The sequence below is a fragment of the Vanacampus margaritifer genome, chromosome 11, assembly GCF_051991255.1.
Source record: "Vanacampus margaritifer isolate UIUO_Vmar chromosome 11, RoL_Vmar_1.0, whole genome shotgun sequence".
NCBI lineage: Eukaryota > Metazoa > Chordata > Actinopteri > Syngnathiformes > Syngnathidae > Vanacampus > Vanacampus margaritifer.
The window spans coordinates 4,744,552-4,759,650 of record NC_135442.1 but is presented as its reverse complement, the minus strand read 5'-3'; the positions used below and the strand labels follow the sequence as shown (position 1 = coordinate 4,759,650).

General features: G+C 40.3%; 1 protein-coding gene across 2 annotated transcripts in view; it reads right to left on the bottom strand.

The window, feature by feature from the left end:
* The window catches only part of myo10l3 (myosin X, like 3), a 71,210-nt gene that overhangs the window by 4,945 nt on the left and 51,166 nt on the right, over positions 1–15,099 (bottom strand). For both annotated transcript variants that reach the window (XM_077579913.1, XM_077579914.1), the window contains 13 exons: positions 11,191–11,571; positions 10,563–10,596; positions 7,968–8,726; positions 6,752–6,875; positions 5,974–6,217; positions 5,782–5,877; positions 5,433–5,526; positions 5,115–5,170; positions 4,315–4,457; positions 4,045–4,239; positions 2,301–2,458; positions 1,903–2,026; positions 789–1,086 (listed from right to left, as the gene is read on the bottom strand). In XM_077579913.1, coding sequence (XP_077436039.1) covers positions 789–1,086; positions 1,903–2,026; positions 2,301–2,458; positions 4,045–4,239; positions 4,315–4,457; positions 5,115–5,170; positions 5,433–5,526; positions 5,782–5,877; positions 5,974–6,217; positions 6,752–6,875; positions 7,968–8,726; positions 10,563–10,596; positions 11,191–11,571 — 2,706 coding nt within the window. The remainder of the gene's footprint in view (positions 1–788; positions 1,087–1,902; positions 2,027–2,300; positions 2,459–4,044; positions 4,240–4,314; positions 4,458–5,114; positions 5,171–5,432; positions 5,527–5,781; positions 5,878–5,973; positions 6,218–6,751; positions 6,876–7,967; positions 8,727–10,562; positions 10,597–11,190; positions 11,572–15,099) is intronic.

The window sequence follows — 15,099 nt, the reverse complement described above, 5'->3', positions numbered from 1 at the left end:
AAAAAACGGCCAGCAGGTGGCAGCAGAGCAAAAGAGATCAACCAGGGGCCATGTTGAAAAAAAGCTCATTACTCACATTTTAAAATAGATTTGTCAATAATGATGAAACTTAGCTATGTTATAATGCTAACTGCTGCAAAAATGGAAACAGATAGAAATATACTTTTTTTTCCTGATGAAAGAAGATACTCTCATCTTTCTTTTGGTAGGTTCCATGTTTTCATAGCAATAGAACACAATATTCTGTGGGCCTTGCAAAATCTGTCAAAATCCAGTAAAACAGCCAGGAGCAAAGGGGGTTGCTTCAGTGAACATGGCTGCGAGTGAATGAGTTAAAAACATGTTGCCGCTTGCTGTCGACTGAAGATGATGACATCACACATGCTCAGGAAACAGGTGAGAACCAATCATGGCTCAGTTTGCTAATGTCACATGACCAAACACAGAAAACAGCCGTGATTGGTCGTTATTTGTTTCCTGAGCACCTTTGATGTCCTTTTCAGTCGAAAAAAATCTGCAAAAATGTGTTTTTAAAGATAAAAATGAAAAATAATGAAGTTATCAACTTAATTCTAGACCAAATATTAACTTTTTACTGCCGAAAATGGCTAAATGAGTGGAAATGATTTAAAAAAAACTGAATTTGAACAGGGGTGTGTATACTTTTTATAACCACTGTAAATATTGTGCTGTTTTTTTCCAGCTTACAATTTCCTCTGCTCTCAAGCAAAGTAGCAGAAGTGGTTTCTGGCATGTGCGATAAAAACGTCCCGAAGTGTGTGTCGCACCGTTTGAGGTGAAACTTGAGGTAGCGCAGGATGCCGCGGCTGGGCAGGAAGGTGCAGCTCATGCAGGTGAGGAGGTGCCAGTGGGCGCGGTTGGAGGGGCTGTTGGGGTGCGGGACGTGATTGGTCTGTTTGATCAGCTGACAGTAGACCTCGTCTCTGAGCGTCCGCAAGTCCTGACACGTCTGCAGGATCCCCTGGATGATGGGCACGGGGTCAGAAACGGCCTCCATCTCTTGCAGGGAGTTGAAGATCTTCACGGCTTCGTCTTGCAGGCTGGTGTAACCCTTCTCCTTTTGCACTGGAAGCGACAGATGGAGATTCGAATTGGAGATCAACAGGTAGGATCCCTCAACCAACATACATACAATTATTATTAAATTATTATTATTATTATTTTTTACAAATTGATACTGGTCTGTCCCCATGTTTTATTTTAATATAGTGTTATGTTGCCTCAAGGTTGAAAGTCTTGATGCATTTTAGTTAACTCATTCGCTCCCAAAAAACGTATAAATACGTTCTATTTTAAATGTTTTGAGTGTCCCAAAGACGTATTTATGTTTTTTTTTAATGCTAGATCATACAGAAGGCTTTGATGCAGACTCTCAACTGCAAAGAACGGTTGAAGAAATGGTAATTATTTAAAAAAAAAAAAACGGCCAGTATGTGGCAGCAGAGTATAAGAGATCAACCAGGGCCATGTTGAAAAAAAGCTCATTACTCACATTTCTAAATAGATTTATGAATAATGATGAAACTTAGCTATATTCTAATGCCCTTTATTTTTAGTTAAGCCTAACCTATAAGATCAAAACATTTATGTGCAATAAATATGGCATTGTTTATTGTAATAAAAAATCATTTATTACTTGTCTTTATTCAAAAAAAAATACATTAAAAATGAACTAAAAGCATGCATAAAAGTAACTGCATACTAAATCCCAATCATAACACTGACTGAGTAAAAATACTTTTAAAATCATTCAGCCCTAAAAGGTATTGATTTTGGCATAAGGAGGATCTATTGATCTATTTAAGAATGCGAAATACTTAACAAATGGATGCGGTATAGCCACACAAAAAAAAAAGCCGTATCAAACGGTCAGCAACTCACAGTGGATGCTGACATCTCCGTAAGGCAAAGGTAGGAGTGGGGAGTGCAAAGGATGCTGGGTGTATCTCAAGATGGGGTTCCTCCAGTACGTCTGCTCCACCGCCTCCACGTTCAAACTGCTCTCCTAAGAAACAGGAAAAACAGCGCTTCTGTATTTCCAGCACGGCGTCAAAGTCGGAAACGGTACACACGTCACCGCAGTACATCCAGTAAGATGGCCAGAAGCAAACAAAGCGTTTTCACAACACGCATAATGAGTGAGTGAGTACCTCACTTTACTACACACTGTGTCCCTGCCACAGACTTGCATGACTGAAAAAAGTTGTTTCAAGTATATTATTGTTGCGCAACTGTAACGTGTTAGTGTCGCCCTGAACGCCGAGGCACAAAAAGTCTACCTTGATGTCCCTAATGAGTTGCTGTGTCGGCGTTTCGATGGGCACTTTGCTGTCAATGGCTCCCTGCATGGCGTTTGTCCACCGCATGGCTTCGTTGAGCATTTTGGTGTACAGGCGGTAAGAGTGTTTGCGTCCGTGGATGATGATGCTCCAGTAGCCTAAGATAGGAAGGGAGATAGTTCACAATTGATTAGCACATGGACTTGTGTTTATACGCAAATTGCATTTTTTGCATTTTTTAGGGGTGTTTTCTAAATTTCTCGATTCTAATCGATGTTAGACCTCAATTTTTTTTAAATGGAAATATTTAACAAAACATCAACATTAAAGCCATAATATTTTATTGCAATTTTTTTCAAACCTGAAACAGATTGCAATCTGTTGGTTATAAACAGTGGCTCACAGTTATAAGACTGAAGTTTCAGATATATCTCACAGTGTACATTAGTAGTGATGGGAAAATGAAGCTTCATGAACCTTCATGATGCACTTGCATTTTTTTTTTTTTTACTCCTATAGATGCTGCTCTTGGTTTAAAGATAATGGAGATGAAAATGTATTACATTCCCACGGCATCTTTAAACCAAGAGTTAAAAAATATTACAAATGCTTCATGAAGCTTTGTCTGTCTGTCTGGTTAGTTTAGCTAGCTAGCTCGCTGGCATCTTTAAACCAAGAGTGCCAGCAAAAGGTGTCAAAAAATATCACAAGTGCTTCATAAAGCTTCATTTGTCTGTCTGTCTATCTAGTTAGCTGTTTAGCTAGCTAGCTAGCACCTTTAAACCAAGAGTGTCATCTAGAAGAGTAAAAAAAATATCACAAATGCTTCATGAAGCTTCATTTGTCTGTCTGTCTGTCTATCTAGTTAGCTGTTTAGCTAGCTAGCTAGCACCTTTAAACCAAGAGTGTCATCTAGAAGAGTAAAAAAAATATCACAAGTGCTTCATGAAGCTTCATTTGTCTGTCTGTCTGTCTGTCTGTCTGTCTATCTAGTTAGCTGTTTAGCTAGCTAGCTAGCACCTTTAAACCAAGAGTGTCATCTAGAGTAAAAAAAAATATCACAAATGCTTCATGAAGCTTCATTTGTCTGTCTGTCTGTCTGTCTGTCTATCTAGTTAGCTGTTTAGCTAGCTAGCTAGCACCTTTAAACCAAGAGTGTCATCTAGAGTAAAAAAATATATCACAAATGCTTCATGAAGCTTCATTTGTCTGTCTGTCTGTCTATCTAGTTAGCTGTTTAGCTAGCTAGCTAGCACCTTTAAACCAAGAGTGTCATCTAGAAGAGTAAAAAAAATATCACAAATGCTTCATGAAGCTTCATTTGTCTGTCTGTCTGTCTATCTAGTTAGCTGTTTAGCTAGCTAGCTAGCACCTTTAAACCAAGAGTGTCATCTAGAAGAGTAAAAAAAATATCACAAATGCTTCATGAAGCTTCATTTGTCTGTCTGTCTGTCTATCTAGTTAGCTGTTTAGCTAGCTCGCTAGCACCTTTAAACCAAGAGTGTCATCTAGAAGAGTAAAAAATATATCACAAGTGCTTCATGAAGCTTCATTTGTCTATCACTACTCATTAGTATTTTCAAAAATTTGAGTAAAAAAAAAAAAATCGCAATAATCGACTTACAGATTCGTATCGTGATTAATCTGTATTGAATCGAATCGTGACCTAAGAATCGTGATACGGATTGAATCGCCAGGTACTAGGCAATTCACACCCCTAGCATTTTTTTTTGAATTTACTAACCAGTGTCCTTGAAGACCTTTTCGTCCGGTTGGACCACAGAACACAGACTATTGAGGACCAGAGTTCCCAATTTGGAGGCACTACGCTCGGGTGACTTGTAGTAGTCCAAGGAGTTGGTGGTGAGGACGAACCAACGCTTCTTCAGCTTTAGAGACGTGCTTTTAACCCCCGACTTCATCTCTTTTTGCAGCCAGCCTACAGGAAGAAAAATATGACATTACAGTTTTTCATGTTATAATTGATGATGTATATACATATAGTGTGTCTTACCTCTGACTATAAACTCCTGTCCATCCCCTCTGGAGTCTCCCTTGGATTTCTGCAGCAGGCCGATCCAGTGGTGCATCTCCTCGGGCGTGTCCGTGTTGCAGTGGATCACCCGGTTGGCGGTGATGATCACAAATGAGTTTGGCCTAGAAATGGCAACACATCGCTTTATTATATGCAGTAATCAGTACGCAAACATTTATTTTCAGTGGATGGCACGTGAAAGGCGAAAATCCATGGATAATTGATGCCCATTGAAGTGTATTGAGAGGAAAATATATATATATATATATTTTTTTTTTAACCAGAAAAAATATTCAAGAAATGCTGATAAACCACCGCAGTCTGCAGAAAATGGGGCTTATTAATTAAAAAAATAAAATAAAATAAAATAAAAAAACACAAAAAAATTCTTACAAAAATTTAAAAAGTTTAAAAAATATTGGGATTTTTTTCCCCACTGCATTTATAATGACATCAATTTATATGATGATTTTTCTATTTGCCCAGTCTCTATAAAGTACTAAAAACCGAACTAAAAAATTGAGTTTTGGCAATAACTATCATTTCTTCAACTGCGCTCTGCAATTGAGAGGTTGCATCAAAACCTTCTGTATGCTCTAGCATTAAAAATGTTTTATTTATTTTTTTTAAACGTATAATTACGTCTTTGGAATGCTTAAAATAAAATAGAACATATTTATACGTTTTTTGGGAGCAAATGAGTTAATGTCCGTGACCACAATATGAGGAAATATATTACATCTGTCACACCCAGATTACAATTTCCGAACCATGCTTACCTGTCAGGGTTGTCTGACGCACAAACCGAATCAATCAAACCGACATCTAGCGTGCCCTGGACAGACAGAAGGAAGGTCAATACAACCATGCATGGCAATGGTAACGCATATAAATAAAATAATGTGATCTCTATGAATGAATTTAAGATTCAACACAAAAAGTTCCTTGTCTAATGGAGGGTTAACTGCAAAGCAAATGACTATGAATTTCCTGATCATGTTTCATTGGCGTTTCATTATTATTGGTTAGAAGTGGGGCTGAAGTTGGGGCCCGGTTAGGAGAGCAAATGCGGGGTCGGGGGTTCGAAGACAACTAACCACAGCATTCTTTGGGTTGGCCTGTTCATTGTGCATCTCCATGAGCTGCTCCGGATTGGCGCTGTGGACCCGACTCAGCACGCTGAACCAACCACTGAATGGACCACGAGGAGTTCAGGAAAGTAAAGCAGAGGGAAAATGTCAGAACAGTTCAAGGAGGAGATTTATTTCCATACATTACTTGAATCAGGAGGTAAAGACGCGATGGATTTTTTGAGGCTGATGCCAAATCCGAAATTTGGCGGAATAAAATTCTGATAACCGATTAACTGACAGATTAATTAAAAACGATTCACTGTATGGATATTAAATCAGAATCGAACCCACGGTTTAATGTACTGCGCCGTACCTGGCATCTTCTGGAGATTCTGCGTAGATGTGATACGTCCTCTCCTCAGTGACAATGTTGAGTGCATTTTCCTTCTCATGATTGTCCACGATCTCCCTGTAGATAAACAACCATCAAGTTCGGTCTGTTTTACTCAACGTGAGTCCTCAAATAGCAACATTCAATCTAAAAATAGCATTACGGAAGACTTACTTAGCCGTGCGCACGTCAATGGTCCCTTTGAGCTTCTCCTCGCTGTCATTTTCAAAGTACATGAGCTTGGAGTCCCGCAAGACGAACCAGCGCATCTTCCAGTTTCGGCGCGACAGCGTGGACATTCCGCCACCTTTCTTGTAAAGCCAACCCGACTTGACCGAGTCCTGCTTGGCCCGGAACCACATGAAGGTCTCGTCTTTTAGCACGCACCAGCGGCGACGCCATGGGATCATGAGGCCACCTGGAAATGGAAGAAGGAAATGTTTGAACCCTGCTATTGAGGACAAGTGCGATAGAAGATGGATGGATGAAATGTTTGTGAGGTGTAACGCAATTTCAGCTTGAAATGAAAAAATATAAATTCCGTACTGCTTATTGGAACCATTCTGTATAAAAGACCCTGACACAGAATGGGGAAGTGAGGTCGACTTTTTTTTTCTTTTTAAATGGATCACTTTTCTGAATTTTTTACATTTTCTCATAACTAACATGACAAGTAAAAAAAAATGCTACATGAAACGCAGCAATCTGGTGTAATACCAAGACTGACCTATGAGAGGCGGCAGAGTGCCTCAGGGTTGCCGGAAATCACAAAGAAGAAATAGAAGCTAGCTATTTGTTAGCTGATCTGGTCGCTGTATTACAGTTGCAAACACTTCTCCTTTTTATTTTTATTGTGGTAAATAACTTTTTTTTTTTTAAATCATTTATTCTTTTATTGTCGGTTCTGATGTAAGATTTCAGTAGAAAAAAAGCATTTTGTAACACCACTAACTCTTCATGTAGAGGTAGCCGTGGAAGTAGGGAGGCCCGGCGCCATTCAGCAGATGCAGCCTGCCGTTGGAAAACTCCTCGTCCGTGTCCACGTAGCCGTCGTTGTCGTCGTCGCTGTCGATGAACTGCAACAAAAGACCACAGATGCTTTTTTTTTTTTACCCTTTGTTCGCCTTTTGACTTTTTTTTTTGGCATGTGCACAAGAAACTGTGAATAGATCTGTGCACCTGCAAGTTCTGTGCCAAAAATAACTTGTTTTTCCCACTCATGCCGAGCACAAAAGGCTCTCCTCCTGTTGACACGTTTTGATTTGACAGCAAAAGAGAACTTTTAAGGCGTGTATCAGCAACTCACTACCGCCATTTTTCACAGTCAATTCTAAGGATAGCACATTTGACTGTATTTACTTGGACTGGAGTTGCCATAGTGTGAATGTTGCTCTTATAATTTGCGAGTAATTAACGCCGCCTCTCAACTCAAAATTACTGACAAATGTCACATTATGGTGGCAAAGCTCCTATCTTCGTTTCAACATAAGCTCCTTGGCACCAAAGAATACTTTTATGTCATATATATTTATGTATATATAATATACAAGTTAAACGGGACGTCAACGTGAAACATTCCTTGACAATATGTTAAATGTGACGTCACTAGTCTAAACGTGACATTCTGATTAATATTATATTTGTGGAATATGAGTTGAGCAAAAAATCCTGCAGTTAAAAAAAAAAAAAATCAATATCAGAAGGCGGCCATTTTGCCACTTGCTGACGACTGAAGATGACATCACAGTTGATTGGGTCTCAGGTCACAACCAATCACAGCTCAGCTTCAGAAAACAGGTGAGCTATGATTGGTCGTTGCCTGAGCCCTGAGCAACTGTGAGGTCATCTTCAGTTGACAGCAAATGGCAAAATGGCCGCCCCCTGAGATGGATAAAAAACAGCTAGATTTTGCTGCTTAACTCATTTTCCACAAACGCGATATTAACCAACGTTAGACTATTGGACAAGTGGGGCTGCATAGAAATTAATGGCAAAAATTTTTGCGGGGGATGTCTTCCCCTTTAGAAGATATTGAAAATGAATGATGTGGTTGTTTTAAATATTTGTGTATTTCTCTTTGTGTTATGTTAGTTTTAAAGTGAAGTTCAACTGGTGTGGAAATAAATTGAAACTTGAAGCCTCCTATTTGCAGAATTTGCTGTTCTCACCGAGTCCGAGCTGCCTTTGTAGGAGTCCAGGCTGTTGTGGGTGCAGGACGATTTGCGTAGCACCTCCTCATCCGTGATGTGGCCGTCATTGATGCTCACACCCGAGCTCCCGCGAGCCTCCTCAAACTCCTCCTTGTCGTAGTCCGACTCGCCGTCGGCCAGGTTGGAGCAGGACGCCTGCTGGCCCAGGGGCTCCAAGCGTGAACCCTTGTCGTTGGTGACCGCAGGAGGAGCAGAGCAGGGAATTTGGGAGTCCGTGATTTGATCGAGTCCGTTGGAAGGGGAAGCCGAAGGAGGGCTGACTAAGAGTCCCTCTGAAAAAGCCGGCGGAGGAGGGGGGAGACTTTGGAATACGTCCTTGTCCAGGGGAACTGGAGCCGGTGGGGGCAAGTCCGGTAGAGGAACGCACTCGTCCTCTGCGTGGAAACCCTCGTCCACCTCCTCCTCGGCCAGAGGAGCAGTGGATTCGGTCGGGTCGTGGAGGTTCTCCTCGCTGGACAGCGACGGCTCCAAAGCGCCGAAGTCCAAAAGCTCCAGGAATTCCGTGGCCACGCGGGAGGCTTCCTTCTCCAGTCGATAGATCTCCGCTTCCCGCATCTGGCGCAGGTCCTCGCGGGAGATCTCGCCTACAAGAGACACGCCGTCCTCCTGCTGCCTCTGTAGGCGTTCGATTTCTCTCTCCAGCCGCAGGATCTCCTCCATCTGACGGCTCTCCTCATCGGTGGTGTGGTTGTAAGACACGGTCTGAGACAGCGTCGTCTGTAGGCAAGATCATGATAGATGACGTCATCGATGGCGGCGACAATAATGAGTTTCATGTTTCTACAATGGAACCTTGTTTTTTTTTGTTGCTGAAAGTTTGACTAAAACCGAATCGTGGCCAATCCAAAACCGTATTTCACATTTAATCACTTCCAGATTCACAAAACTATTATCGTTTTTGTCTTGACTTTTGTCATCGATTTTTTATCAAAAGGTTGCAACTCGGAACTTTTTTTTATAATTTGTAAAAAAAAAAAAAAAAAGGTTCAACAGATGACAATGCATAGTTCACAATGTTTTTATTAACTCATTCACTCCCAGCCATTTTCACTGAAGCAACCCCCTTCGCTCCCGGCTGTTTTCCTGGATTTTGACTGATTTTGCACGGCCCACAGAATATTGTGGTCTATAGCTATAAAAACATGGAACCTACCACAAAAAAAAGTCTCTTCTTTCATCAGGAAAAAAAAAAAATATATTTGTTTCCATTTTGCAGCTATTAGCATTAGAATATAGCTGTTTCATCATTATTCACAAATCTGTTTAAAACAGTGGGTTGATCTCTTATACTCTGCTGTCACCTGCTGGTCGTTTTTGTGATAACTAACATTGCTTCAAACGTTCTCTTCAGTTCAGAGGCTGCATTAAAGCCTTCTGTGTGCTCTAGCAAAGGGGTGGCCAAGTTGGGTCCTCGAGAGCCCCTATCCTGCCTGTTTTCCATGTCTCCCTCCTTCAGCGCAGGTGAATTTAATGATCAGCTCATCAGGTACGCTTTGCAGAAGCCTGATAACGATCCCGATCATGAATCAGGTGTGTTAGTGGAGAGAAATATGGAAAACAGGCTGGATAGTGGCTCTTGAGGACCGAACTTGGCCACCCCTGCTCTAGCATTAAAAAAAAAAAAACATAAAAAATGTATAAATGCTTAGACAGTGTGATACGGATATCATTAGTGGTACGCAGCCTCCCTCTAGTGGTACGAGAAAGAATCACTGCCTGGCTACAGTTCAATTGTATGGAACTTTTAAGTTTATACAGCTAAGTAAAGACGGTGGAGCATAAATATGTACGACCAATTAGTGACCTGGGGTGGTCACTACCCTTGGAAATGCATAAATAGTAAATAGAAAGTGAAAAAGGAGCATTAAGTAGGCTACATACTAAAGATACATTACTCCCACATATGCTTTTTAAATTGCAATTTCCCTTTTATGAAGTATTAAACTGCACAGATGACTAATGTTCTGTGTCAGCGTATGCCAACCGTTATTGAGCCAAGGCACATATTTTACACGAGAAAAAGTCTCATGGCACACCATCAAACAAAAATGTCCCGAAAAGTACTGAAATAAAGATTTGCGCAGTAAGAGAGCATTTTTATTGTTTTACCCGTCATTAGGATATAGACGAAAACGGATACATGATTTGTCATTAATGTATATTTCTTAAACTAATTCAGTGAAATTGGATCATTTCCTGTGGTACGGTGGTTGAGAATCACTGGTCGATGGGATTCATTCTAAAACTAGGCAACTAAATTATTTTTCGCTGGCTTGCAGGAGCAGCCACATAAATCAGCAGAATTGCTCAGAAGGTCACGTAACAAGCTGGCACGGCTTCTTGCTGCTAGGTACAATTTATTCGGCCTCAAAAAAAAAAAAAAAAAGAGTTTTTGCCCAGTCACACTTGTTTTTTAGAAGGGTTATTTGTTTGTTTGTTTCAAGCTTCTTCTTTTTTTTCAGCACGATGCCATCTGTCGGATGACTGCCCCGGCCACTAGCACTTCATTAAAAACTACAAGACAGCATCGAACCATTGTTTTAATGTTCTCACCTTCTGGCAAGCGCCATTCAGCAGCAGCGAGCTCCTGAGGACAAATGTAAAAACACGTGTGTTACTCAGATACTCAACTATGGGCAGTCCAGACACGCATTCGTCCACAGAGAAAGAAAATTGTCAGTCTGTCACTTGATTTGGAGTATCTGCTGGTACAGAGTTTTGATCTTCTGATACCTTGCCAATTGCATTAACTCTTTGACTGCCAGATGTTTTCAGAAACGGGTTGTCCCCAGTGCCAGCCGATTTTAAGCATTTTGACTGATCTTTCAAGGTCCATAGAAAATTATGTGTTTGGACTATGGAAACACACATACTACCAAATGAAAGATTGGACTCTCATCTTTCATCAGAAAAAAAAGTTTGTTTCTACCTTATTCCGTTTTTCAGTAATCAACAATAGAAAATGGTTAGTTTCACCTCTGTTTTGAAACAAACGTCTTTTAACGTCTTTGGCACTCCTCCATAGGATTTTACTAAACGTTATTTAACGTTTTTGGCAGTCAAAGAGTTAAGAAGAAAATAATCCAAATTGTTTTATCTGCATTTATATTCCTCTATACTGCGTTTTTTGACCTCAGGTAGCTCTGAAAAGTCTCCCTGTAAGAATTGGGGGGTTGATTACCTTTTGACGTCCCCGTTTGCAGCCTTTTTCTGCTCCTCCTCTTTCTCCTTCATGAGCCTCAACTCCTCCTCGGCTTTCCTCTTCAGCTCCTCGTCCAGCAGCCTCCGTCTCTCCTCCTCCTCCTCCTTCTTTCTCCTCTCCTCCTCCATCTTCCGCTCCTCTTCCTCCTCTAAGCGCCGCCTCCTCTCCTCTTCCTCCCGGCGCTTGCGTTTCTCCTCCTCCCTGAGCTGCCGACAGAGGGATCGGGCCAGCTGGCCGCGGTGGTGCTTCTGCAGGACGACGGAGGCCGAGCGCAGGCGCAGGAAACTACGCCTCCAGAAGTGAGCGCGGTAGTTTTTCTGAATGGTGACGGCGCTGGCCAGGGCCCTCTTGTACTGCTTCCTAGAGGAGAGGAAACAGATTTTGTTAGGTACTTTATTGCTTTCGCTCCATCTATCTACTTGTATTACGACAGCCAGCAATTCATGTGGCTATCTGTAAGTCTTTTTATGGACCGTAGCTATCTTTATTTTGTAAATGAATACATGTAAATGTATGTTTCTATTTTATCAATCATATCTATCTATCTACTACCCATATATTTAAAGCCCTCACTATTTACTGTATGTATCTAGCTACGCTATCTAGCTATGCTAAGCATCTAGCTAAGCTATCTATGTAGCTATGTTATATATCTATTTTTCTACCTATCCCTCTTTGTCGCTCTATCACTTTCCCTATCTATCTATCTATCTATCTATCTATTACCCATATATTCATCGCCCTCGCTATCTACTGTATGTATCTAGCTACGCTATCTAGCTATGCTAATCATCTAGCTAAGCTATCTATGTAGCTATGTTATCTATCTCTTTTTCTATCTATCCATCTTTGTCGCTCTATCACTTTCCCTATCCACCTATCTATCTATCTATCCATCTATCTATCTATCTACTTACCCATATATTTATCGCCCTCGCTATCTACTGTATGTATCAAGCTACGCTATCTAGCTATGCTAAGCGTCTAGCTAAGCTATCTATGTAGCTATGTTATCTATCTGTTTTTCTAACCATCTTTGTCACTATCACTTTCCCTATCTACCTATACCTGTCTGTCTGTCTATCTATCTATCTATCTATCTATCTATCTATCTATCTATCTACTTACCCATATATTTATCGCCCTCACTATCTACTGTATGTATCAAGCTACGCTATCTTGCTATGCTAAGCATCTAGCTATCTATGTAGCTATGATATATATCTATTTTTCTACCTATCCATCTTTGTCACTCTATCACTTTCCCTATCTATCTATCTATCTATCTATCTACCCATATATTTATCGCCCTCGCTATCGCCCTCGCTATCTACTGTATGTATATACACTATATATATATATATATATACTGTATATCTACTGTTTTTCTATCCATCTTTGTCACTCTATCACTTTCCCTATCTACCTATACCTGTCTGTCTATCTATCTATCTATCTATCTACTTACCCATATATTTATCGCCCTCACTATCTACTGTATGTATCAAGCTACGCTATCTTGCTATGCTAAGCATCTAGCTAAGCTATCTATGTAGCTATGTTATATATCTATTTTTCTACCTATCCATCTTTGTCGCTCTATCACTTTCCCTATCTATCTATCTATCTATCTATCTATCTATCTATCTACCCATATATTTATCGCCCTCGCTATCTACTGTATGTATCAAGCTACGCTATCTAGCTATGCTAAGCGTCTAGCTAAGCTATCTATGTAGCTATGTTATCTATCTCTTTTTCTATCTACCATCTTTGTCGCTCTATCATTCTCCCTATCTACCTATATATTTATCGCCCTCCCAATCTATGTTATCTGTCTATCCACTATGTCTATCTAGCTACATTATTCTGTGTTTATCGCTCTCCCTCTCTCCTTATCTCCCTCCACATCTGCTCATCCATCCATCCTTCGCTCTAGCTTTCTTCAATGATCGTTCTCTCTTGCTATCGTTTTCTATCCATCAATTGACAATTTCGAACATGCGGGCATTTTTACGCAACGCAAATGTATCCTTTACATGATGAAAACAAACCTGCCTGTGACTATCTTACAAACAAGGCAGATTGTTTGTAGTAGTCAAACGACATTTCATCACATTTTGACATCAAAATAATCCTCACAAATCAAATCACAACGATCCAAAGTCCTTTGAGCGGACATCTTCCTTTCACCCAGTTGGCCGCCATTTTGACTTACGGCGGATGCTTGTGGTTGTCAATTGCTGCAATAGATCATCCATCTGTCTATCAATCTATTGTACTCTTTCCTGATGAGGGCGAAACACAGCCGTGGCGTGTCACCACAAGCGTACGTGTGACGTCGCAGGCCTCGTACCCACTGGCATCCTGGGTTTAAATAAACAGGGCTGGTAGCGCTGCTTGTTTACAGTCTGATGAGCATGCGGTTGTGTGGGCTGTTGTGTTTAGCCCTGTGACTAAGCCGAGTCGCACGCACGCACCGGACACGCGCGCGCACCATAAACATGTCAAGGCCCACACACAATGCGCTGACCCTTTCACCCCGAGTTTGGCCCCCGTCTCCGCCGTAATCACGCCACTGGCTTGTGACTCATCTCCAGACGGAGATATTGTTACATATAATAACACAAAGGCTGCACTTGTGGCTTCGGGGAACGTTTCAGGCCACTCTGTCTTTTTAGTCAGCAATGTGAAAACGGTGTAATGCACTTCATGTTGTCATTTCATGTCAATATGACAGAATGATTTCAGATGCGGAAAGCACTCATTATGGATTTTAAAGAGTCTTTAGAGGGAATTCAGATATCTGTATCCTAATACATTATGCACGTTTGACGATAATTGCTAATTGCTTTTTTTTTTGGGGGGGGGGAGGGGGGGTCATGGATAAAATGGGGCTCTCAAGTGACGCACTTGGGCCTTGAAATCAGTCCCTAGCCCCTCCCTCCCCAATATTTAAGAATTTGAGCGCTTTTTTTTCACATCAGCAGTTATCCGGTGCAATCACGACATGCCTACACTCTAGAAGTGTATGGTTAGGTTCTGTATGTAATTTAAACAGACGATTTTCAAACTGACAGTGATTTATGGTTCCCATCATACTTTTCCTCCCATCCGTGGTGATGTCACATAAAGAAAGCCCTTGTGCAGTGCACAGCTGTCAAACTCAAGGCCGCATCACTTTACAAGGGCCACGAACGCAAATAAAGTGTCTGGCGTGTTTCTTGATAAATGGATTTGTTCTTTTTGAGCTTGGCAAGGAAATCTATGCTGAAATTGCAATTTTTCTTGACTTTTAAATAGATCTTACAAGCGTGTTTCTTTTTCTTTTCAGTAAATCCCTATTCAACATTAAATGAACAATGGTTTTGTATTTAAATGTTTGCGTGCCGTGAGTATTTATTGTTGAATAATATACAATGCGATTTTTTTTAAATTGTAATTAATCGCATGACTTCACTAGTTAACTCATGATTAATCACAAATTTTATATCTGTTTTAAATGTATAATAAAGTAATTCTAGGTTTTCATACTCTTGTTAGCAAAAGTGGAAAAAATGTTAAACTAATAGAAATAGTTTTAAATGAACTTTTGACGTTTATAGCCGTCAATGGCAATGAATGAATAAAAAAAAAAGGAAGAAAACATCATTAAAAATTTGGGGCGTCAGGCGATTACAATTTGGAATCATAATTAATCGCATGATTTTACTAGTTAACTCACGATTAATCACAAATTTTATATCTGTTCTAAATGTACAATTAAAAAAATCTAGGTTTTCAAACTCTTGTTAACAAAAGTAGGAAAATGTTTTAAACTAATAGAAATGAGTTCAAATGAATTTTTGACGTCTATATTTTCATAAGTAATTGGCACCAATCAGAATA